The sequence below is a fragment of the Tachyglossus aculeatus genome, chromosome 14 (genome assembly GCF_015852505.1).
Source record: "Tachyglossus aculeatus isolate mTacAcu1 chromosome 14, mTacAcu1.pri, whole genome shotgun sequence".
Taxonomy (NCBI): Eukaryota; Metazoa; Chordata; class Mammalia; order Monotremata; family Tachyglossidae; genus Tachyglossus; species Tachyglossus aculeatus.
The window spans coordinates 37,975,352-37,999,921 of record NC_052079.1 but is presented as its reverse complement, the minus strand read 5'-3'; the positions used below and the strand labels follow the sequence as shown (position 1 = coordinate 37,999,921).

At 42.9% G+C, this 24,570-nt stretch overlaps 1 protein-coding gene across 2 annotated transcripts in view; it reads right to left on the bottom strand.

Moving 5' to 3' along the window:
• The window catches only part of PLXNC1 (plexin C1), a 136,123-nt gene that overhangs the window by 56,425 nt on the left and 55,128 nt on the right, over positions 1–24,570 (bottom strand). For both annotated transcript variants that reach the window (XM_038756939.1, XM_038756940.1), the window contains exons 10-14: positions 9,142–9,281; positions 5,218–5,397; positions 3,608–3,695; positions 297–497; positions 10–195 (exon numbers count right to left, since the gene is read on the bottom strand). In XM_038756939.1, coding sequence (XP_038612867.1) covers positions 10–195; positions 297–497; positions 3,608–3,695; positions 5,218–5,397; positions 9,142–9,281 — 795 coding nt within the window. The remainder of the gene's footprint in view (positions 1–9; positions 196–296; positions 498–3,607; positions 3,696–5,217; positions 5,398–9,141; positions 9,282–24,570) is intronic.

The following is a 24,570-nucleotide window of genomic DNA, read 5'->3' as shown; positions in this document are numbered from 1 at the left end:
CTTACTTACCCGAACTACCTTAGAGGAAGCACCAATGTAACTGCTATCTCTGATTCCCTTGATTTTGCAGAGGATAGTAGTGAGATCTTGATTCCTGGTAATATTTTCAAAAGTACAGTTATGGGGATTGTTTCCCCCGTCAAATAGGGTAATTATAATGTCTTCCTTGGATATATACAAATCATCATTCTCTTTCTGCAGAGAGCAAACAAAACCATGATGCCCATGGAAAAATGAAAAAATAAATCAAAACAAACCACCTTGAAGGTAATTTAAAAACCCTCCTGAAAACTTACAAGTATTTTTACTCCCAATTCGGTATCCACCTCAGATTCTACACGAAATCCTGTAAATTTGGGATTGTCGAGGTACTGCAATGTTCCACAGGTTAGCTGAGTGTCTTGAACCCTTAGTTTCACAGTGACTTTCTGGCCTGGTTTTAATTCTCTGGGAACCGCTGAAAAACTGCAGTTAGTCTCACTACAACATTTAAGGACCTGAAAAAAAGGAGTAACTTCATGAAAAAGAGTGGCAGGCAATCCAGGGAACAACCAACGAGAACATCTTTGTGCAGGGGGAGATTTTTTTTTTTATGGTAATTGTTGAGCACTTACTATGTTCCAGGCACTGCACTAAGTGCTGATGTGGATACAAGTTAATCGGGTTGGCCATGGTCCCCGTCCCACATGGGGCTCACAGTCTTAATACCCATTTTACAGATGAGGTATCTGAGGCACGGAGAAGTTAAGTGACTTGTCCAAGGTCACACAGCAGACAAGTAGCAAACCCAGGATTAGAACCCAGGTCCTTCCAACTCCCAGGCCCATGCTCTATCCACTAGACCACTCTGATTGGAAGGAGAAAGAAGGAGCATGGACCAGAAGAGGCCTGAACTTCCTCGCAGCCTGCCTCTGTCTGGTCTTGTCCACGGAGGGCAAACCCTAAGTGGCAGCAGTAATAAAAGCAAACTCCTGACCTGTTTTTTGTCAGCTGAATTATACTGTGCTGGAGAATTTCATCTTAAAGTATTAGCAGAAGTTGCTAACCACATCAGAGAAAAAGGCTTTTCGTGGGTAGAGGGAAATGTCAGAAAACAAAAGTAAAGGGAAGAAAAAAAAATGAACTTCCCCCACAGTTGAAGAGAATGAAGTCAAAACTGGAAGCACTCTGCAGAACTCAGGGCACCCTTCACAAGTGGGTAAGATATTTTTTGTTCTACCCCAAAACTGCTTTATAGCTGGACATGCAATTTTAAGTGTAGAGTCAGGTAAAAGGGAATCGACGGTCGGGAATGGGACAGAGAGCAGAATTTAATGACTAATAAACAAAAAATATGCCTGGGAGAAACTCAAATCAGGTTTTGCCAACTTTCCCTTTAGAATGGAAACATCTCTGAAAGTGCAAGCCACAAGAGAAATCAAGGATGGCGAAGAATTAATGAAGATTATGAACCAGAGAATCGATAAGGTCATACGGGAGAAGCAAAATTTAAAGGAGATTAGCTAACAAACTCACAGTAGGGAAAGTTGGCATGGCCCTTTGATCTGCTTCTCTGGGGTTAGCAGACCAGGAGATGCAGTGGGGAGAGGGGGTGGAAGGAGTGAGTCAGAGCTGGTGTTGGATGGATAGAGAAAATAGCTGGAAAGTGGAACAAATGATCCAAGAGTGGAATTTTTGGCATTTCACATCTTCCTTTCCAGGAGACCTGCCTAGCTGTGGCTGATCCAGTACATTTTTTCATAACTTCTACTGGTTTTTGTGTTCCCAGTCGTTTCTGGGGCAGATCCTGGCCCTGTGCCCTCACTGCAGAATCATCTGAAGTCAGATGGGTGTCTATGAGCCCCATCACACAAATGGCCTGCAGTCTCTCCCTGGCCCACTCCTCTAATGCTCCTCTGAAGAAGCCACAGAGAGGCCCAAAGTGCTCAGGGTGACCCAAGACACAACCAATAAATCAATGGTACTTACTCAGAAACACTGTGTTAAGAGCTTGGGTGAGTATAACACAACAAAATTGGTAGACAATAACTGATCTCAATCTAGTCAGGGAGACAGACATTAAAATAAATTACAGACAAGAGAGGGAGCAGAATACAAGGATTATGAAATTGCAGGGGGTTCACAGTCCGAAATCCCAGTTCAAAGGACTCCCGGAGTCACTTCAGAAGCGCTCGGATCCCGTCAGTGACTGCCTGTTCCTAAAGCCCTCCAGGTCTGCCATTCTTCTAACAGGTTTGGGGACCTCTGCTCAGTGTACCCCAAGTCCCTTTGCCACTATTGCTGCCACCACCTCCCCACAGATGAAGGGAAAAGTGGGGATTAACCTTCCAACCAACTCCCAGGGCTGGTTGCAGGAAGCCCATGGAGAAAGCATGGCTCCCCTAATCCACGTGTCTGTCTAGCTCCTGAAGCTTCCCCTCCCACTCCTGCCGCAGGCAGACACCAAGGTCTGAGATCTTTAACAGGGTCTTCATTTGGTAATGGGCAAAACAATTCCTGCTGCCACCACATATCTAAAGTTAATACTTTCACCTCCAGGACCGACCCTCAGTACTTCCCCATAGGCCTCTTGGGGCTGACGTTTCTCTGGTCCTCTCCTTGCTCTTCTCTAGGAGTGTCCTGGGTTCCAGTCTCACCCTCTCTATGTCTTTTCTCCTCTGCAAGGGCAGGAGCCTGACTTCTCCAGAGCCCTAACTCTTGGCTCTGAACCTCCCCCAGGATCCTCTCTGATCCCTCTCAGTTGCTCATGTCCATCCAGAGTCCAGGGAACGAGCTTTCTCTGTGCCCTGCTCTCCTAGGCATAAAGGCCTCCAAGATGGCCAACGGTGGTCATCTTCAACTATCCTACTTCCTCTCCAGTCCTTTTCTCTGAATGGCTCAGCTAAGTATTTACACTTCCCTCAGGGAAGGGCACCGTAGGGTGGCTCTCTTGGCTTCTTCCACCCCTTCATAAGTGAGGGAGTCAGTGGAACTGGTCATCACAAGGATGTGTACAAAAGTGCTATGGGGCTGGGGTAAGTATCAGAGTGCTCAAGGGGTACAGACCCAAGTGCATAGGTGACACAGAAGGGAGGGAGAATAATGTGGGGAAATGAGAGGTTAGTCAGGGAAGGCTTCTTGGAGGAGACACAATTTCTGTGGGGCTTTGAAGATGGTGAGAATAATGGTCTATTGAATACGAAGGGGGAGGGAGCTACAGTTCAGAGGGAGGATCTGAGCAAGACATCAACAGTGAGAGAGACGGAACTCGTCGTTCTGTCACAAGAGTGATTTTCCCAGCCCTTCTACAGCCCTAGGGACACCCAACGTCAGAGCGTGGTGCCAGGACTCCCTCCGCACTGGAGTCTCCCCCCTCACAAGATTAGGGAGATGGAAATAGAGAAGGCAGGACTCAGAAGGCAGAGATGAGAATAAGGCAAAGCAAGCAGAGTGGGAAAGCAGGCCAGGGGTACACACATACTGAGGACGGCACACACTGGTAGATCAAGCCACAAATATATTGAATGTTTGTTTTTTACACTGAGGACATGTATGCTCTAAACATAAGACTGCATTTAATGATCATTTAAATCACCTATTTTATGCTGCAATAGAGTGCAAGACTTACACTGAGATTTTCTTTCAAGTCATCTGATATGATTAGACTGTCCAGGACATCAAAATTCCTGCCTCCTAGGGTTATGGTTTGACCGCCTCTATAAAATAAAAGTTTAGTTAGGATTAGTACATAATAAATCCACAGACATTTTTTCCCCAGTTGCCTCAAAATACTATCAAACCAGGGAAGCAGCGTGACCTAATGGAAAGAGTACAAGTCTGGGAGTCACAGGACCCGGGTTCTTAACCCAGTTCCATCAAGTGACCTAAGCAAGTCACTCAGCTTCTCTGTGCCACAGTTTCCTCATCTGCAAAATGGGAATTCAACACCCGTTCTCCTTCCAATTTAAACTGTGAGTCCCATGTGGGACAGAGAATGTGTCTGCTCTAACTTGCATTTACCCCTGTGTTTAAGACAGTGCTTGACACATAGTACCATAGTTTACTATTATTAGTGATGTGTATTTTAGATAGTTATTAATTTCAGCCCCAAACACTTGGTCTAATCAATTTAATTTAAATTGCACAGTTAGTACTGAAGTGCTGCAGGACCCTGTTATGAAATACTTTGAGACCTCAAGGAATTTTATCTAAGAATAGATGTTTTCAATTTAATTGTCAACAAATTCCACAGTAATACACTATCTATATAACAAATCTTCAGTCTGTAGGAGTGTATTCATCCACATTATGTAAATCACAAATAGCAGCTGTGTGACAGTTCCCCAAATGCTTCAATTTAACTTAGTTATGTGATTTTTAAGTCCACGGATCAGTTCTGTAAAATGATTTGTGACATTACTTATACATGAGAATCCATGTTATTCAAAAACCTAGTTAATGCATCTTTGCAGAAGTCACCCACCAAAACCAGGTCCTAGATAGCTGGCTTCATACCTGAATGATTTACTTCTTAACACCCCAAGTTTGTACTCACACTCAGTTCTCTTCTAATGTGAAGGTTAAATTCCTGATGAATCCTTCTTTAAAGGGAAACCCATGTCACAGTACGTACGCCTCGATCAGCATCACAGGCTTGGGTGCAACTGCCTCGTCCCAACATCTAAACCAGATTCTATCCAGCTAGGGAATGGTCTGGTGACCACAAGCATCTAATTCACCAATACCATTCCATCCAAAATGTGTTGCAAAACCACACATTATGGAAGAGCTGGATGCCCCAAGAAGGATTCTCAAATAAATTGTTGGGTTAAGCAAAAGACTGAGAAAGAAAAACAAAGGCACAGGATTGTAGGAGCGACTGGGTGGATCATGTATTTCCACTACATTAGAAGGACTACTGCATGCGTTTTTTAATATTGCCTCCAAAAGCCAATTTGATAATTGTGGGTAAAATGTAAACTCACTGAGGCACTTGGGAAGTGCAGAAAAAACAACTCTCACATTCCCTGCCTTCGAGGAACTACCAGTCTAGAAGAGAATTGCAGTTGGGTTCACTTATCGAGACATTTTTGTTCTTAAACATTGGAATTTTCCCCTTTCCTTTAAGGGAAATTTTTGGATTTATAAAGTCTATCCCTGTGTGGATCTCAATAAAATAATTAGATTGATAGATGTGGAGACTATTACCATGGAGGAATGAAGAAAATTTAAAATTACCTCATCCAGGTGGTATTTGGATATATATCAAAACATACAGGTGGAGAGATGTAAGATAACACTCCATTAAAAGAAGCGATATGATCTTCAGTCTTTATTTGTACATCCTTGATTTCTTTACGACTTGATGGAAGAGAAAATTTCAAGTGGGTGGCATTTGACCCACTGTTCACACGTATTCTGAAACAAAGAAAAGGGGATTCCTAAATGATCCAGGCACTTGGTTTACTACATTTTTTTCTGCCTGAGCATTCCAAATACACAAGAGTCAGATCAGCTAGGGAACCTCAAAAAGACTGCAGTTAACCCTCAACTGCCTATCAGTGACTCGAACAATAGCAGGAATAAAATAACTTTGAAAAACATCTGCATCACGGTTTGGGTGTTAACGTGACTGAAAATGAATAGTTTAGGCAAAAGCATTTTAACACATGGAAAACCATAAGAAATTCAAGTTAAAGTTCTAAACCGTAAGCTCGCCCCTCTAGACCCTAAGCTTGTTGTGGGCAGGGAACTGGTCTACCACTTTGTTGAACTGTACTCGCCCAAGGGCTTAGTACAGTGCTCTGCACACAATAAGAGCTCAATAAATATGACTGATTGATTAAAGCTACCATTTCTAACGAAGGACAAATTCAAGATTAAACCCACAGGTGAGTCCTCCACCCTCTGTGCCTAGAATATTCAAAGAGTCTTTCTAAATTGTTATAGGAAAACTTATAGTAAGCGCTCAATAAATATGATTGATTGATTATAGACTATCTAGTATTCCCCTATCAACCTTTCCCATTTAACAGCACCCAATCTATTGCCAGAGAATTAAGTTAACTGTCCAGTTTGGTTTACTGAGATGCATTTATGCACAGTGCATTGCCACTGAATTTTAGATTTATAATATCTTAAGTCATATGTGGGATTTAAGTGTAATATCTGCAAGTGAGAGCAAAACCAGTGCAATTCTTGAAAACCCTCATTTTACTTATAGTGGCATCTGTCAAGCTGACTACTTCTGTAAATTGGAGTCCTCTGTAGGCTGACCACCTCTTAGCAACACCGCAGGTGGCCAATTTAACAGGCTTCACTCTACTAGGTTCTTTAGAGAACAAAAACCCTCTTAAAGGGTAAGGCCAATAAAAAATAAATATGATATAATTTGTTTACATTAGTTGATGTCAATCCACATCAGTAAAAGGCTAATTTAAGTGGCGAACCATATGTACGAGGCCACTGCAGAGCAGTCTGTTTGATCGACAATTCAGGTCCAAAATCTACTGTTTCATGATGAACTGAACGTTAATCATATGTAGCATACAAATTACAAGGGAAACAATAAAGTACATTTGACATTTAAAATGCTATATTATTTTATTAGGAAAACCAAGACACCATACTTCAATGGGCTTTCAGGAACTTGTCATTACTCAAACAGGTTCAGTATCTTACTTCCGATAGATAGCAATCAACATTTACTCCAGATTGTCCAAAATTATGTATGATTAGGGGATAACCTTCAGAATACTCGAACTGTTTTTTATTCAGGCCTCACACAGGGACCATCTATCAGAAGGTGAAATACAATAGGAAGGTCTCACTGAAATGAGGAGGTTAGGTGAACCACAAGAAAGAAACTATTGGGGTGGCTGGTTTCAAGGGGTAAATCTACACTGTTTTTCCACTGCAGCTGCACCATTCAGTTATTTCTTTGAACCAGAAGTAGTAGTCATGGGTGCAAATACGGTGGAGAGGCTATCAGAAAAGGAAATGGTACAAGAAGATAACCGAGAGCCAACCTTTTGGTTTCTTTGGATTCCAACATATGCAAAAGTTTTGCATGGATCCCATCAGGGCAGTTCCTAAACCTTACATATTTTCCTAATTTGGCATTAACTCAATGACATATAGCTCAGTGGAAAGAGCACGGGCTTGGGAGTCATGGGTTCTAACTGTGGTAATAAGTGGCTCCGCCACTTGTCAGCTGTGTGACTTTGGGCAAGTCACTTAACTTCTCTGGGCCTCAGTTCTCTCATCTGTAAAATGGGGATTAAGATTGTGAGCCCCACATGGGACAACCTGATCACCTTGTATCCTCCCCAGTGCTCAGAACAGTGCTCTGCACATAGTAAGCACTTAACGAATGCCATTATTATTATTATTATTCTACCTCTAATTTATTTGTGTCCATCCTCCCTGCTAGACTGTAAGCTCCTTTAGGGTAGGCTTTACTCTCCCAACTGTTAGGACCAAATTGGCACTTGGTAAATACTCTTAGGGAAGCAGCATTATCTAGTGGAAAGAACACAGGACTGGGAGTCGGAGGACCTGGGTTCAAATCCCAGATTCGCCACGTGCCTGTTGTGTGACCTTAGGCAATCACTTAACTTCTCTGAGCCTCAGCTCTTTCATCCATGAAATGGGAATTCAATACATGTTCTCTCTTCTACCTAGACTATGAGCCTCATGTGGGACCTGATTTTTTTTCTATCTGCCAGGGTGCTTGCCACTTAAATACCACAATTATTATTACTACCACTGAAGACTGATGATACGGTCTTATTACCACCATCCCACCCAGCTGAATGGCAGCACTGAGTGCTGGGAGAGGGTGCTGATGTGAAATATGTCTAGGTCCCCTTCTTTCCTACCTAAGTGCCTTCCAGTGCAGTGTTGACCACCCCATTATGTTTTCTGTCCATCTACTATGCCCTGTGCTAATAATGGCAGTGATGGGGGCAGTCCTGACAGTAGCAGGTTCCTGGGACTCTTCTGCATCACTTGTGCCTGCCTCACTTGGCAGCAGGGTGGTCTGTCCCAATCACATTCCTTGAAGTAAAACTTTGGGCCATTGGTTCCATTTGCCATGCACTGGCTACGATTCCAACTTCAGAAATGTTCTGGTATTTTGCTAGAGCTCCATGTTTGTTACCAAAATTAACTGTCCGTCTGCCCCATACTTCCCCTCTGAAGAAAAGAACAGGTAGGAATAACCCATTGCAGGCTGATGAGGAGGTGGGAAAATTCCTCCACATCCACTCCTGGGAAGGTAAATAATTTAGGGGTGTAGTCAGAGACAAGCAGGGGTTGGGATGGCTGGTATCGGTTTATGGAAAATAAGCTTGCTCACACCACTGAGCAGATCATGCACTCGGCTCCTCCAAAGTGAACTTCCTCACTGTCCCCCATTCTCAACTCCAACCGTTGCTTAAACCTTCCTCCAGGCCCACAAAGCCCTCCCACCCATCCCACTTCACTACAGTAGGTCCCCTTCCTTCTCCAGAGCCCTCTTAAAAAGCCACCTCCTCCAGGATGCATTCCCTGATTAACCCCCCAACATTCCTAGTAATGCCATTCTCTCAGTCACCTGAATATTCAAGCATTTAACTATTTGTTAACCATTTATTTGCATGAGGCTAAAATATCTATTTTCTCAATTCATCAACTTATGGCTTTAGTCTCCCCCTCAGACTGTAAGGTCTTTGGTGACAGGCTTCATATCTTTTACTTCTGCTGCATGTTGCCAAACAGCTAGCACTGCACTCTGCACACAGCAGGCACTTAAATTTGGTTGACTCTGATAATACTCCACTTCCCCTCTGAAAACTCCCCAGCAGATCTCAGACAGAGATCTGGTGAGATATGAAGAGGGCAGCAGGGTGGGCTCTAGCTCAGAGATTCTTAACTTGCAGCAGGTAGAAAGAAGCCTGTTTCAAGGACAGAACAAAGCTGTTCTTCCTTTCACGGCTTACAGGGGCATGAATCAGGCCCAGTATACACATTAGCCTACAAAAAATAGGGATTTTGGCCTGTGAATGGTAGACTGCAGTCAGTGGCACTTTACACACATCTTCAGGCAGAACTGAAGTCACCACATGTAATAATCTCATCACTGTGCTAGTAAAAAATTCTCTAATTTGCATTTTGACTCACACATCTTCCTTGCAGGTACTGGTTCCTTTCAATATCATATAAATATTTTGTGTTTGTGGAAAGTTTTCTCCTATGACGATCACATTTGTTTTCCCCAAGGTTGATATCCGCCGTGGTTCTATGGCATGAACTTTGAAGTCCTATTGGAAACACCAAGGTTAAAAAGTCAGAAAGAGAGATTTTGGAAAACAAAAAACAAAAAACAAAAACACCCTGTCAATATTCTTCCTCTCATGAATTAACAGAAGTTTGCAGTATTCTCAGGCGAGGTTTAATTAAGGGTTACAAGGAAATGCGGCAGAAATATTTATGCTCCTCTAAATTTAAAAAGACACACTGAGTCTTCTGTAAGGTAAAACACAGTTGTTGAGCATGGAGTAATCACAGTCTCAGAAACACCCATTACCTTGGTGCTTTTGGGGAACAATAGGAACCCAGTGCAAGAATTTGGTAGCTAATGTAATATGGAATTCTTTCATTACCACCCACCTGTCTACAATGGGCCGGGGTCTCTGACTTCACTTGGGGTAGGGATGCAGGGGGCACAACCAGAGCAGGGCAATCATGGGCAAGAGGTGGGGCTGGAGGGGGGTGGCCTCAATGCCTGGCTAGGGCTTTCCTTAAGCATGTGAAATGGGCACATGGGGTAGGCTCACTGATGCTTTCATCAGTGGCATTTAGTAGTACACACCACTGTACCAAATACTTGAAAGATTACAATCGAGTTAATATCCTTGACCCCTGCCCACAAGAAGCTTACAATCTATTTGACGACTGCAGCCAACAGGTGGACCGTCCACCAATACATAACTCCAACATGGCAAGCTCGAGAGGCAAAAAGCAACACCCATGGGGACACAGATGGGCATACTAACCCTCAAACACTCGGGGAGAGGCACTGGTTTTCCGGAGAGGGTTAGACTACAAAAGAGACCCAAAGCATCAGGTGGCTTTCTCCCCACATACCACACCATGCTGCTGGGATACTCGGGGCAGACACCCCACCCCACATGGACACAAACGCACTGCACACAGTAAGCGCTCAATAAATACGATTGATGATGATGAGACCTCAAGGTAACACCCATGGGGACACAGACGCACAAGACAAGCAGAGAGCAGCAGGACCTCCTGGCCAGAGGAGGTGGGCAGCCAAGAGATGAAGAAAAAAGCAAGACAAGAGGGAGGGAAACCAAACCTGCAGAGAGAATGAGAGCAAGCACACTGTCTTTCTAACTCAGGCAAAGAATGGTACTTTCAGAGGGAAAAAAACACAGTGGCCTGCGTATTTGGAAATTTGGTGGGTCTGGAATGGTGGCACCTCAGAATGACAGGCTGGCCCCGATGACTTTCATCTATTTGCTAATCTCTCAATTCAGGGGGCTGAAAGACTTTGGTGTGTGGGAGAGGATACAGTGAGAGCCCCTAGGTGTAGATTTGTAAGGCGGGGCATTTTGGTCACAATCCTCTTTATGCTGTTAATCCAATTTGGAGGCAATACGATATGATGAATTGCATTGCACTCTCCCAAGTGCTTACTACACTGCTCTGCACACAGCAGGCTCCTCATAAATACCATTGATTAATCGTATTCAGGTAGGGATACATGAGCTCTACGCTACCTTTCTCTTTTACTCCATGTTCATATTCTCAATTGGCAGATCATGCAAGGAGATGAGAGCAAAGAGTTCCCAGTTATTGGAAGCTCCTCCAGCTGATCTCTCCTGAGATTTGGAGAGTGTGGAGAGTACAGTGCCTGGGAGAAACCAGCATTCCAGCTGAAGGCTGGAGACCCAGGAATATAGGAGATTCTGGGGATGAGAATCTCAAACCCTCTCTCCTCCTTGCTTGGTCCTCAGCTGGTAAAGCAGAGTACTCTAGAGTGCCACGACAATACTGCAGCTTCCCCTGAAGTCTGATGGACATCAAAGTTTCCACCTGTAACATTCCCTTTCCATGGAAAGAGAAGGAAAATGGGAATTTCTATAAATTCTCTAAAGCCATTTAAAAAGGAGAATTCCAATTAGACTTTACAATGCTTCTCGAGTCAGCAGGCTCACATTTGCTTTCTTGGCTTCCTTCTGAGACGAGGTGGCACAAATGCTTCAGAAGAATTTCATCTGCCAAGTGTTATTGTTTTGAGAAATTCTCATAGGCTTCCTGGAGCAGAATTTGATCCTGGAATATTATCCCATGAAGGCAACATTAACATTATCTATTATTTGCTTTAAAGACTTTTCCTTATAGTGTTACCACTTTTAAGAGCACTAGCTATGGAGAAAACTGTTGACTAAATGTTAAAAAGTACACATGACATAGTAAAGAGAGATCAGAAAGCTAGTTGGCTGTCACAACTTTTTAGATATGTAGCATTTTGCCATAATTATACTTAGACTGAAAAAAATCCCCACCATTCAGCTGTTCACCTCATGGGCTGGGATTATTATAGAGAGATTTTTTAAAAAAACAAATTAAAAACAATTTAAAGAAAACCTTTGAGGTTATTATTCTACCTAGGATTAATTCACAATGCAACAGGGTAAAAATGTGGTTAGGTCCAAAAGTCATCAACACGAAAACGGCGAACTTAATACAAAAGGAAAACAAAAAATGATCCAGTTAGATACCAAGAGATTTCTGCTTATCTGCTACCTTTTGAAGGGATTTCAACATCAAAATATTTATTGGGACTATGTTGGCCACAATACTGGGCAAACAATTAAGATTTCTAAAAATGTTAATCACTAAAGAAAATGATTTAAGAGCAAGTTGGGTTCCCTGAAAAATACAGGGATTTTTTCCTCCCTCTCTCATTGTTTCTACCTCCTTATTTGTCCCTCTCTTTCCTCCAGCATTACCTGGTTTATCTTCTAACCAGTTCCTTTCCTATCTTTCTCCCATTCTTTAATCCTCTCATGTTTCTCTTGTTTCTACCTTCCCCCTTTGTTGTTTTCATATCTTTTTCTCTCATCCCCCATCTCTCATGCCCACCCTTTCTCTCCACTCCACACTCCTCCTTCCCCATGTACATTAGCATATTCACCCCCCCTCCCCACACTGGTACTCCCACATACAGACTCCCATGATGATCCACCCCTGCCCCACTTTGCCTGCAGCCTCAGTCTTCCCTTGGTCTGCCCAACTCAGAGGGTCTTGGCCTTGACCCCTGCGTAGAAGGGCCCAAGTCTCCCTACGTCTACCCACTGCCTTGTGGCCTCTCCCTCTCCTTGGCTGGATTCCAGTCTCTTCCGTTCTCCTGGGTGGTTTGTCTTCACAAGCACACCTCAAAAGTTATACCAGCATTATGTCCACAGGTCTCTGAAGGACATTTTTTATCTAGGTGAAAGTCCGCTGCAAAGTGAATTCAGCAGGCTGTTATGTTGTAGCCTCCCCAGTACTAATGAAAAGATATTATAAACTTGTCAATTTGCCAATTTACTGAACCTCAAATAATGAGCCTGATTTTCTCCTCTGAGGCTCCTGAGGGCACATCAGTGGGCATTTGGAGCGATGAAGGGGAAAGTAATCTCCCTTAGTCTTACTCTCTTATTCTTTGGTTCTGTGCCAGCTTGAAGCAGTGAATCAGAGTTCAGGCAGCATCAGTCTGCACTGCTTCCAATTATGCTCCTCACCAAACTAGCTCTTTCGATCCATGAGTGGAAATGGCATCAGACCTTTCCAGGTTCAAAGCACAGTAAAGTGGGGAGACAGACAGAGACAGAATCTGTCCTCCTGAGTCAAGACTCCCAGGAATGGTTTATTGGGGCTACCTGTGTTAGGATCTAGTCTTGCCTTTGCAGTGTCTTCACCCTTCCTAGGCGGCCCGAAGTGGATGAGTGTGCTTCCAGACAGTTTAAAATCTTCCCAGGATGGCTCCCAATGAAAGCTAAAGTATTCCATGGTACTAGTAGTGGTGGCCACCACGGGGACTGCTACTGCCGCTGAAAGAGGAGGAGGTGAGACAGCCTGGCCTGCAGTCCTCCTCCACCACAGCTGCCATACCTGCTGTCCTCTAACCATCAACCCTACCCAAAGTGGTACTCTAGTTAGTCCCCTCCTTGGCCTTTTGGGAAGGAATACTAAAATACTAAAAATACTAAAAATACTAAAATACTAAAATACTAAAATACCAGACAAATGGGGAATGTCTCGCCACCTTACCTTAATCATGGGGAAAGAAGATTATGCAAATGGCAAAATTTCCAGCAAGCCCATGCTTGCTACCCTGCCCTCAAATGGTGCCGTGAGCTCTCAGGTACACAGCAAATCAATCAATGGTATTTATTGAGCACTTACTTTTTTCTAAATGGCATTTGTGAACTAGTTACTATAAGCCAGGCACTGAACTAAGCACTGGGGTAGACATAAAATAATCAGATTAGACACAATGCATGTCCGATACGGGGTTTACGATCTTAATCTCCGTTTTACAGATTGGTTGAAGTTGAATGACTTGCCCAAGGACACGCAGAAGATGACTGGCAGAGCTGGGATTAGAACTCATGTCCTCTGACCCCTCAGGCCCAGTCTCTTTCCATTAGGTCATGCTGCTTACCAGTGCAGTGTGTGTAGAGCACTGTACTATAAGTGCTTGGGAGAGTACAATTCAACATAGTTGGTAGACACATTCCCTGTCCATAATGAGCCTCAGTCTAGAGAGTATAATACATTGCAATCCTTGCCCACAAAGAGTTTACCGGAATGAGATGGAATTTTTTCATGCTCTATACTGGAGGTGGGGATTCATTACTTAAGCTTCATAACTTAAGCTCATGGGGGAATCCCTATGTGGGAGACAACCCATTTTCCCTTATACTGGGGGAGGAATCATACTCAGTTATCTCAAAAACTAAAGCACAAAATCACTGGAAAACAACAGTAGCAGCAAACTATTACATATCATCAAAAGGACGCCAAAGAAAAATTTCTGGTAAATTTTGGTTGTCTATTTTGTTTTGTGGTAACATGCCACTCTTGTTAATACTGTAGAGAAATACTGAAAACTATTCAAAGATCAGCAATACTTCTAAAGGCCGAATTATTACATGTCATTTTTTTAAAGTAGATCCTAATTCACCCTATAGGCTTTGAAATCAGGCAACAATTCAGAGAAGGTCCTACAGATTTTGACTTGCACAATGACTTCAAACTGGATTGGACAGAAACAATCTTCGGTTTGAAACTGGCAGAAAGATCAAAGACAAAATGCACAAAAGGGATAAAAGCAACGCATGCAATCTAAGGGAAGTGATCTGAAGGGATATCAAGGACTGAGATTACTTAACATCTCTCAATCAGAAATGGGAGGAAGAAACTCTGCCCTGAACTGAATAAATAGGAAAATGAGGCTTTCTGCAGCTCTGCTCTACTGTAAAATATCTCTAAAAGATACCATAAATATACAAAAATAAAAACAAGATCATCATGGGTCATCTTGGGGAAAACTTAGAACAGTGCATAAGGAGGAGGAGGAATAATCCACTAAAAAGGTTAAGCAGTCAATGGATGGGAGAAATTTGGAAAAGAGGAAACAGACCAAGGATTGCTACTGGATGGAAAATTAGGTGAGGGTAGGTAATATATACAATATAATGCAGCAACAAAAGGTTAGGGTTATTATGGAACATTTCATTCTGGTAAAGTGGTATATCAAATCCATTTGTATTGTCTCTTGAACCTATCAGCCTCCTGAGGCACTGAAAATTAGAATGAGGTCTCATGGATTCACTTCAATCTGCTGTTAGTAACAGACCATCTTGTTTCAGTGGCAGTTGTGGAGCTGAATGACTGACACATACTTATAGTGACACTTTGCACATTCAATGATCATCAGGGTGGACAACAGATTAATGGAAGCAATTTATTTTGTATTTTCTGTTTTTTTCGCATCCAGAGTCTTAGGGGCACATGCTAGGAAACAAATACAGTGCAGTCATTTCTTACTTTACATAGATTATGTACCCCTTAGAAACATCACCCCTCCTTACATCACTTCATTGGCTCCCAGGAAATTTAAACATTTTCTTCTGCCCCCGAAGGGGCACTCACCACTTGAGGCATAGGCAAGATCCTTCTCTCTTTACTTCCCCCCTACTCTCTTCCTTTGACTTGACTCAAGTTGATTAATACCTGCCTTTCCAATGGACTCTACCTCAAGCCAACTATTCAAACGAAATGGCATTCTGGGTCAAACCAAAGGTCCATCCACCCCAGAATTCTGTCTCTAACATTAGCATGAAAGAAATAATGGGGAAGTTGCCTTCTTTGACATCCATCCTCATCGCTATTGATATACCTAATACCCCTACCTATTCCCTTTTAGCAGCTTATCATGCATCATTGTCCACAAATCTTTTTGACCCCTTCGAGCCTTCTACCACGTACACTTTTCCCTAACGTTCTCTTCATTATGAACTTTTCATCCATAAATTTCTCCATACACATCTCAAATCACCCTATTTTCTGCCTGCCCAATTCCATATGCTCACTATTCATTATATAGTGTCCCTGAGCACCTCCAAACTACAAATGTGACTACAAATCAAGTAAAGTTATTCACTAGGAAGTGTGAATAATGTCCTACCAAAGAGTTTTAGGGACAGTTTAACTTTCTTCCAGGAATCTTGGATAAACAACCAGCAATAGATCTCTACAGTATGAGAGGGCCAAACTTCTTCTAGGCTAAGCCATCCCATTTAGTATAGACAGACTCCTCTTCACATCCATAAACCTTCCTCTGTCCCCTCATCCAACTTTCTTCTGGCACCCCAAATACAAGAACTTTTCCCTGACTGGCAGATATAGGGAAAGCTTAGCTATAATCCCCTTTTAGACTGGGAGCTCACTGTTGGGTAGGGACTGTCTCTATATGTTGCCAACTTGTACTTCCCAAGCGCCTAGTACAGTGCTCTGCACACAGTAAGCGCTCAATAAATACGATTGATTGATTGATTGGTAATCCATAAATCCCATCTCCAGTATCTTTTCTGGAAGACTTCTTCCCTCTGAGGATTCTGACCTCAACAAGGGGTGATGAGGCATGGGGTTTCACCAAATACACTACAGTAATAATAATGATGATGACAATGATAATATTTGTTAAGCACTTACAATGTGTCCAGCACTAAGTCAGTGCAGGGGTAAAAGCAGGATAATCATATTGAAAACAGTCCCTGTATTACATGGGGATCGCAGTCCAAGGGGGAGGGAGAACAGGTATTGAATCCTCATTTTACAGATGAGGAAACTGAGGCTTCAAGAAGTCAAACCAGGGGCAAGTAGGGGAGCCAGGATTAGAACCCAGGCTTCCTGACTTCTGGTCCTGAACTCCTTCCACTAGGCCACACTGTCTTCTCTTATGGAAGAGTAGAAAATCAACGTGGGTGCTCAGACTGCCCCCTCAACTCTAAGTATAGGTAGCAAATACAGGAGTGGGAAGCAGACAGAAGCAGCAGGGCCTAGTGGATAGAGCATGGGCCTGGGACTCAGAAGGACCTGGGTTCTACTCCCAGCCCAGTCACTGACTGTTGTGTGACCTTCGGCAGGTCACTTCACTTTCCTGTGCCTCAGTTACCTCATCTGTAAAATGGGGATTAAGACTGTGAGCCCTATGTGGACAGGGACTGTGTCCAATCTAACTTGCATCTACCCCAGTGCTTAGTAAAAGTGCAAGAGAGAGAGAAAGAGAGAGAGAGAGAGAGAGAGAGAGAGAGAAAAAAAATCAAACCATGGAAAAACAGGTAAACCAAAGACAGTACAAACAGGTAGTAGCAGATATTTGTGTGTGACTGGCAAACTAAATCAATATTTGCGTAGCACTGATTATTCCCATGGTCTTGAAACCCTTTTCATCAAGTCAGAGATCCTTGACATTCCTCCCCACTATCATTAAGCTGAAGGTTCCTTGAGTTTGGGGAAGCCTAGCATAGCCAGTCCTGAACAGAAACAGCTCCTTGGTTATCATTATTAGTATTATTATGATTACAAATAATAATGCTAATACCTTATTTCTTATATAGCATTTTAATTTTTCCAAAGTGCTTTCATATTAATTATCTCATCTTAGCCTCACAATATTCCTGTGATATAGAGAGAGGCAGGGTTTATTATCCCCATTTTATAGATGTTGAAACTGGACAGAGAGGTTAAGTCACTTGCCTAAGATCACATAGCGGGCCACAGACAGATCCAAGACTAGAATTCAGGTCTCCTGAATCCTAGTCTTTCTATTAGGCCGTGGAAGTTCCATTCAGTGTGATGTCTGAAAAAGCAGTGCAAGTGGTACCGAATAAACTGTGATTCGCTTGCTAATTGTTTGACTTCAGGTTGACTCATGTTTCTGTGTACCCCACACTCCTGTTACTTTAAATTGCCTCACCACAGCCCTTGAGTAACTTGTCAGTTTATGGAAGGACACAGGCAGAGGGATTTGTGAAAGGGAGTAGATATGCAGATGTGTTTAGTTACATTTCGCGTGGAAAAGGAGTTGAAGGGGAGGATGGAATGTGGCAGGACACAAACATGAAGGGAAGAGCCCAAGGAAATAGAGTTCTGCCCCAGATGCAGACATACTTTGGCAGGACTCTAGCTGTACAGACTTTTGCCTAAAGCCACATGGGGATATTCCCAGCTCAGAGTTTGGGGTTCATGAGATCTGGGCTATTTCTTTCCTGATTGCAAATAAGAATCTTAAGGCGAAGGTCTTCATGTTCCCACTCTTTAGGGCCATCAACTTCTGTTCATTCCCAGGAAAACAAAGGCAAATGAAGGACCATTTCCAAGGGCAGCGAGGAGGAGGGAGCATTACAACTGTAACCAAGTAACAATGAAATGCAAGTGCATTTTATAAGACTGAAAATTCATTCAGCTAAAAATGCAGGCTGACCTCTCTTTCCTGATGACTAAACTGGGTGCTTTTTTAAAAAGGTAGACTCCAAATAAGACATGAAAATAGGACTGATTGCAGAAAATTGCTTCTCTCCATTCTTTCCTTTCTAAGAGAAACAAGCCACCCAAAACAACAAAAGCTGAGCTCTATTTTCATTTCATTTTCCAGGCTGCTTATGTTTGCTGGTAGACTTTTACTCTCCCAGAACTCAGGAGCTGCATGTTTCAGAAGATGTCAATGATGCCTGAAGACATCAAATCAGGACCAAAATGACTTTCTATATTATTAGTTCTTTTTTCTGATAAAAGCCCACAACAGCATCCCTTATAGCTTTTATGATCCAACACCATGAGGAGTTTCATTGAACTGCAAAGTGCACTGCAAAATGGCCCCAAATCATTTAAGGGGCTGGTGAGAAGCTGTTAGTCCTGATTTTTTCTAATGCAGTAATTCACATGGCACAACTGCCTGTGTTGTGGTAAAGAGCACACTTATCCTGTACTTCCAGAGCAATTAGAAATTTAATCTTTTACTCATTTGCAATTCCCCTTCAAATAACTCTACACATGAACAAACAAAAACCACAAATTCTTGTCAGCTACTTCAAGACTGGAGAACGGAAAACTCTCATATGTTATCATCTATGAGCTCTCCAATTAAACATAAGGACTAGTCATCTGAATAGAACTTCTGTCTTCTCAAAGATAAGGATCTTCCAGCCATGGCTTGCCAGTACTTCATAAATAATGTAGGAAACCAATAAATTTTCAGTTCTTGAAAAGTCAAACAACATTTATTTTAAGAGGGAGAATGGATAAAGAACTGGAAATTGAGAGCTAGGGAAGAAAGGGTGAGGGGGCAAAGGAAATGAGGTGGGCAGACAGGGGTGGAGGAGCGAGATCTGGGTGATAGCAAGGGTAATGATATGGAGCAAGGCGGGGAGGGAGAGTATCTAATTGCAATTTCCTGCTTCCCTCCTAATGATTGCTTGCCTCACTTAAACCAGGCCCACCAGTGGACTGCAAGGTGTAGGAATTAACCTTGCAGAGCAAAAAACAAACAGAAGACTAACAAACACCATATACCAAACTCCCAGTCCGGTCACGCAACATTAGCATACGTTTCTATGATGAGAAATTCAAATGACCCTTGTTGCTTGTGTCACAGCTTGCTAGAAGGCCGGTGTGATGGGGAATGGAGTCAGGAAAGCACACTTTCCCGAAGGTATGAATCGGTGGACAAAACCCAAGGGGTGGGATGTGCTCACTAGCACCGGAGGGGATGGGAGAGCAATAATAAGGCCCAGTAATGTCTAATTGAGAATAAGAAAATTGCAGTGGGTCTAATCACATGATCCCTTTTCACCCTAAATATGGCCAAATGAAGGGAAAAGGATTGGGAAGTGTCAGTATATCTGGGGAGAGGTTTCCATGAACTCACAATAGGTTGGGACTCTGTCATATGGATGTGGCAAGTTACCTTCACCTAAAGTCGAGGACCCCCACTCTGTCAGTCCCAATGTGGTGCTGAGTGTCCTAGCCAAGTGACCAATAGGATATTTTCACTGGAGCTATGAAAATTGAATATTTCCTCTTAGGAACTTGACCCCTGTTTGGGGTTACTTAAAAGGAAGCCTGTTTGCAGTGGTTTGGGAGGTAGCCTGTTTGGGGTTACTTAAAAGGAAGCCTGTTTGGGGGCTTGAATGAAAATGCAAAGAGACAACCTGTGTCTCTTTTCCAGTTTTACAAGCTGCTAGAAGTTGGGTACCATGCTAAGCAATGTTTATTGTTAATTGCATACCCAGGCACTAAAGCGAATGCTCGATCTGTAGTTAATTTTAAACAGCTCTTAAAGGCACGTGCAGAATGACCTGGTGACAGATTAGACTGGGATTAGAACTGGGACTATTGTTCCCACTATATACTTGTGTTGGAAACATAAAGTGTTCCCTCTCTAATGCTTATCTCACTCTTCCTAGATCTGTGACCTAGAGACCTTGAAGGACCATTCTCTGCTTATCTCCTAGAGCCGTATCTTATTGATTCTGATATGTTTAAATGCTTCCATGGCCTATGATTTGTTACCTGTGTTTTATTTCTCTTTCCTGGATGACTAAACCACAATGGTTTAGCACATGGTAAGCACTTAATGCCAGGATGATTTTGATTATTATTTGCTGTTAGATTATCATAGATCACTAAGTGCATTCGGATCTAGGTCCAGGAGACCCTCCAAGAGGAGCTCAACTCACCCTGCCAGTTTCCACAACCAGGAGAATGGGGATAAGTCAAGGTCCACAGACGAAATGATGGTCTGGCACCTTGGTGGATGTGACCATTATAGATCCTCCTGGCCACTAACACAGCCATCAAATGTCAGAACCTGAACCCTTGGATCCACACTTCTCGCTGCATGTAAATGGACACCCCTCCTGAGACCAAGACCCCACACTATTAACAGCGGCAGCACAAGCCACAGCAGAGCATGGAAGGACCTGACGGCATACTGGGTCCTGAAAGGAAACCTGGAATAATTTGACTTGTCTAATCTGTGTTTTCTTATTTTAGCTAGGAAAATAGAATGGTTTAACCTTTAGTTTTGAATTACTTGTTCTACAGGATTCCCCCACTCCTCATCAGGCCAACAGATTCCTCTATACTTTGATTCAGTAAACTGTTGATCTTAATATAATAATAATAATGGCATTTATTAAGCGTTTACTATGTGCAAAGCACTGTTTTAAGCACTGGGGAGGTTACAAGGTGATAAGGTTGTCCCACAGGGGCTCACAGTTTTAATCCCCACTTTACAGATGAAGTAACTGAGGCCCAGAGAAGTTAAGTGACTTGCCCAAAGTCACACAGCTGAGAAGTGGTGGAGCCGGGATTTGAACCCATGACCTCTGACTCCAAAGCCTGTGCTCTTTCCACTGAACCACACTGCTTCTCTAATGTATAATTGTTGGGTATGTGCTCAGGTGCCTCACCATAGCCCAGGGGAAACACCTATGCTTTAGTCCCTTGAAATCTGACTAATTATGATTTTGGGGGCTGGAACATATGGAACATAAGCCATCTTATGGCTTGTTGATGATATTGCTCTGTTTTATATGCCTTTAAGACTGTGAACCTGTTGTTGGATACGGATTGTCTCTATCTGTTGCCAAATTGTACTTTCCAAGCGCTTGGTACAGTGCTCTGCACACAGTAAGTGCTCAATAAAAATGACTGAATGAATGAATGAAATTGCTGTTACAGTTTATGAATCAAAAGAGCAAACAATGAGAATGGTCAAACTGGCCTACAGCAAGGAACCTGGGGAGGGAGAGAGGTCAGATAGGAACTGGACGTTCAGGATATGATGCGGTCCAGACCATAAGACTTCCAACCCCAACATCACAACGGCTTTCTGTTGCCGGTTGCCCAAGTTTCAAAGTCTGTCTGCAAAAAGGCTCCGATGTTAGCAGCAGCCAGATGGGTGCAGGGTATCTGGAGCTGGATGAGGCTTGGAGACATGGCTCCTTGACTCTGCCTTGTTTGTTTGTGCTTAAAGCACAAAAGGGGTTGGGGGGCGGATATGGAAGCACAGTGGTCAAGGACCTGCATTTGTCCATCATCCCCCCCACACTCACCTTTTCTCTGACCTTTTCAGTCCTAGACCTGCTTGACCACTCTGGGTGTGCCTGATGACTTGATTTACTCAAGCCAAGTCTAGTTGTTTAACTCAAATAACCTGGTCATTTGATTGCCTCAATCCAACCTGGTTTCATTATTGACTCAAATCAAGTAGCCACGCTCGATCTGAGTCATACACATTAGAACACGATGAAACTACTCCCTTGAACTAATCAAACCCCCGGCCCTGCTTATCAATAGTATCAGATCACCTAGAACAAAGCAGGTAAAGGGTTGAGCGGAGAACCCCTGAAGGACGTATTGCTTTCTATCCTAAAGTATTTCTCTTCTGATCATTATGAATGCTGACCCAACGGTATATAAAGAAACTCTGTATGGCTCAAAGTTGAGCTGGCCTTGGCCAGCAGGGGAATCTTTGCCACTCAATCACCTCTCCCTACTAGTGCTGAGAGAAGCTCTAGCAGTATATAAACTTGTCTCTAACATATCTGCTCAAACACAATGCAGAGTCTGTGAAGTTCTTCTTCCACAAGGGAAACCCACAGTTAGGGGGTGGGAGGCAGAGGAGGAGCCTGAGAAAGAGACTGAGCCAGATGAGCAGCCAGACTCTGAACACCGCTAGCTAGGACCAACACTACACGTGTTCTGATGAAAATGACCCCAAGAATACAGAACTAATTGTAGCAAAGCAAGTAATGTATCAACAACCTTTTGCAGTTCAGAAGGTTATCTGTAGAAGATTACATCAAGGCAGAGCAAACGTGTGAGAAAAATGGTGGGTTACCAAGACTGAAGATGTCCAAAGCTACACAGATAGAAGCAACTACACTATGAATCTTTGAAAGTCTCCATAATCCATACCCCGATCACACAACACCACTGAACAATATAGTGACTTCACTCTCAACACAGACAAGAAATTAATGCTTAAGAGATGGCTGCAACCAATCTTCTAAATAAATATTCTCTATTCTCCCTCGGGCTGTAAATCCCTCCCCTTTCACAGTCTACAGTCTACCACCCTCCCCACCTTCAAAACCCTCCTAAAATCTCATCTCCTCCCAAAGGCCTTTCCAGACCTTCCCCATATTTCTCCTAGCCATCCTTCCCTCTCTGTCAACTATGAATGAACTTGGCTGTGTGCCCCTTAAGCTCACTGATATTCACCCAAGTCCCACAATATTTTAGAGAAGCAGCATTGCTTAGTGGAAAGAGCACAGGCTTGGGAGTCAGAGGATGTGGGTTCTAATCCCGGCTCTGCCACTTGTCTGCTGTGACAAGTGACAACCTGATTACCTTGTATCTACACCAGTGCTTAGAACAGTGCTTGGCACATAGTAAGCACTTAACAAATACCATTATTATTATAATTTTGCAAATAGTCTTGTACTCTAGTATTTCCCCTATCCCTTCTATTTTAAATGCCTACCTCCCCCTGTAAACCATAAGCTCTTTGTGGACAGGGATCACATCAACCAACTAGCCCCTGCTCAACACATTTAGCAGTTCTGAGAAGTTTATCCAGATTTTATGGCAACTTTCTGATGAAATGGCTGGTTATGTCAGAATTGAAAAGGTCTTGTCCACCTCTTGCTCCATCACCAATGGACACATTAACCTATTTCAAAAAACCACACTTGGGAATACGACAAAGAACATAAAGAGGATGGTGTTAGAATACAATTCTGGTTATCTGGAAAATGTTTCAACTCAAAAGGCCAAAAGCAACCTAGAACGTTCTTGACTTTAATGGAAAGGAGCTGCTAAATGATGATGACTATGCCCTAGAGGTAGACAAGATGACACACTGATGATAAGATATTCTCTAGAATTGGTAAAACACAGAAACTGATAACTAATCCCCATGAAGGAGCGCTCTCTGCCAATTCCTGGGTCTATGATTGCAAATCAATCTGTGAAGGACTGAAAGCCTAGAGGACGAACAGTTCAAATCTGAATGTCCTTTTGGCAGTCTCTCCAAATGGAAGATTGATTAAATATTAATGGCTGATCCTGATTTTGTTTGGAAAACTATTTCAGTCGCAGTTACCAAGCCTTTTCTACAACCTCCCCCAAAGGACTTTGGCCAGATTCTCTAACCCCTTTATTTTTTTAGTTTTGAGGGTTTTATTACTGATCGTCACTCTGTTTGGGAAACTATTTCATCATCAGGTACCAGAGCTTTTGTGCAGCCTCCCCTGGGGCTTTGTTCAGGCTCCCTATCCCCTTTATTTTTTTGGAAGGTGAGTTAATTGGTTTTTTTTCCTTGCCCAGTGCATGCCAGTAGGGCAATTCCAGTCCCACAAATTATGCAAGTCATACTGAACATCAGATGGCATCCCAGTCTCACAAATTGTACAAGTCACACTGAACATCAAATGGCAAGACAGGTCAGCAGACACCAAGATCCTAAATTGCAGTGATTCTACCAGCACTGACACTTTGGTACCCTCATATTAGGTGGCAACATATGGAGAACGAATGACTACACATCCAAAGAGATATGAATGGTGAGCTGACCTGGGAGAAAAGCAAACAGAAGGAACATTTTAAAGATAAAATGAGCTAAAACTTCAGATGACAGTGCTTGGCCAAGAACAGCTGGAAGCCTGAGTCAGACAGATCAGACTGGGGTTTGGTAGTTAGGGATGGGGGGAGACTCTATTTAGAATAAAAGCCTTGGGAAGATGTGATACCAAGGAAAAGAAATGGCAGGTAGTGAATGCAAGAAAACAGCTAGAGCAACCTTTTAAATGCACACATTCCTGAGTCACACATCAGCTGTTTCAGCTACACACACAAACACACACACACACACATGCAGAGGGTTGAAATCTCACTGGCGATAGTATCCAAAGGATGGTCAAATATATAATCACTAATTAAGTAACTTTCTTACAAGAAAAG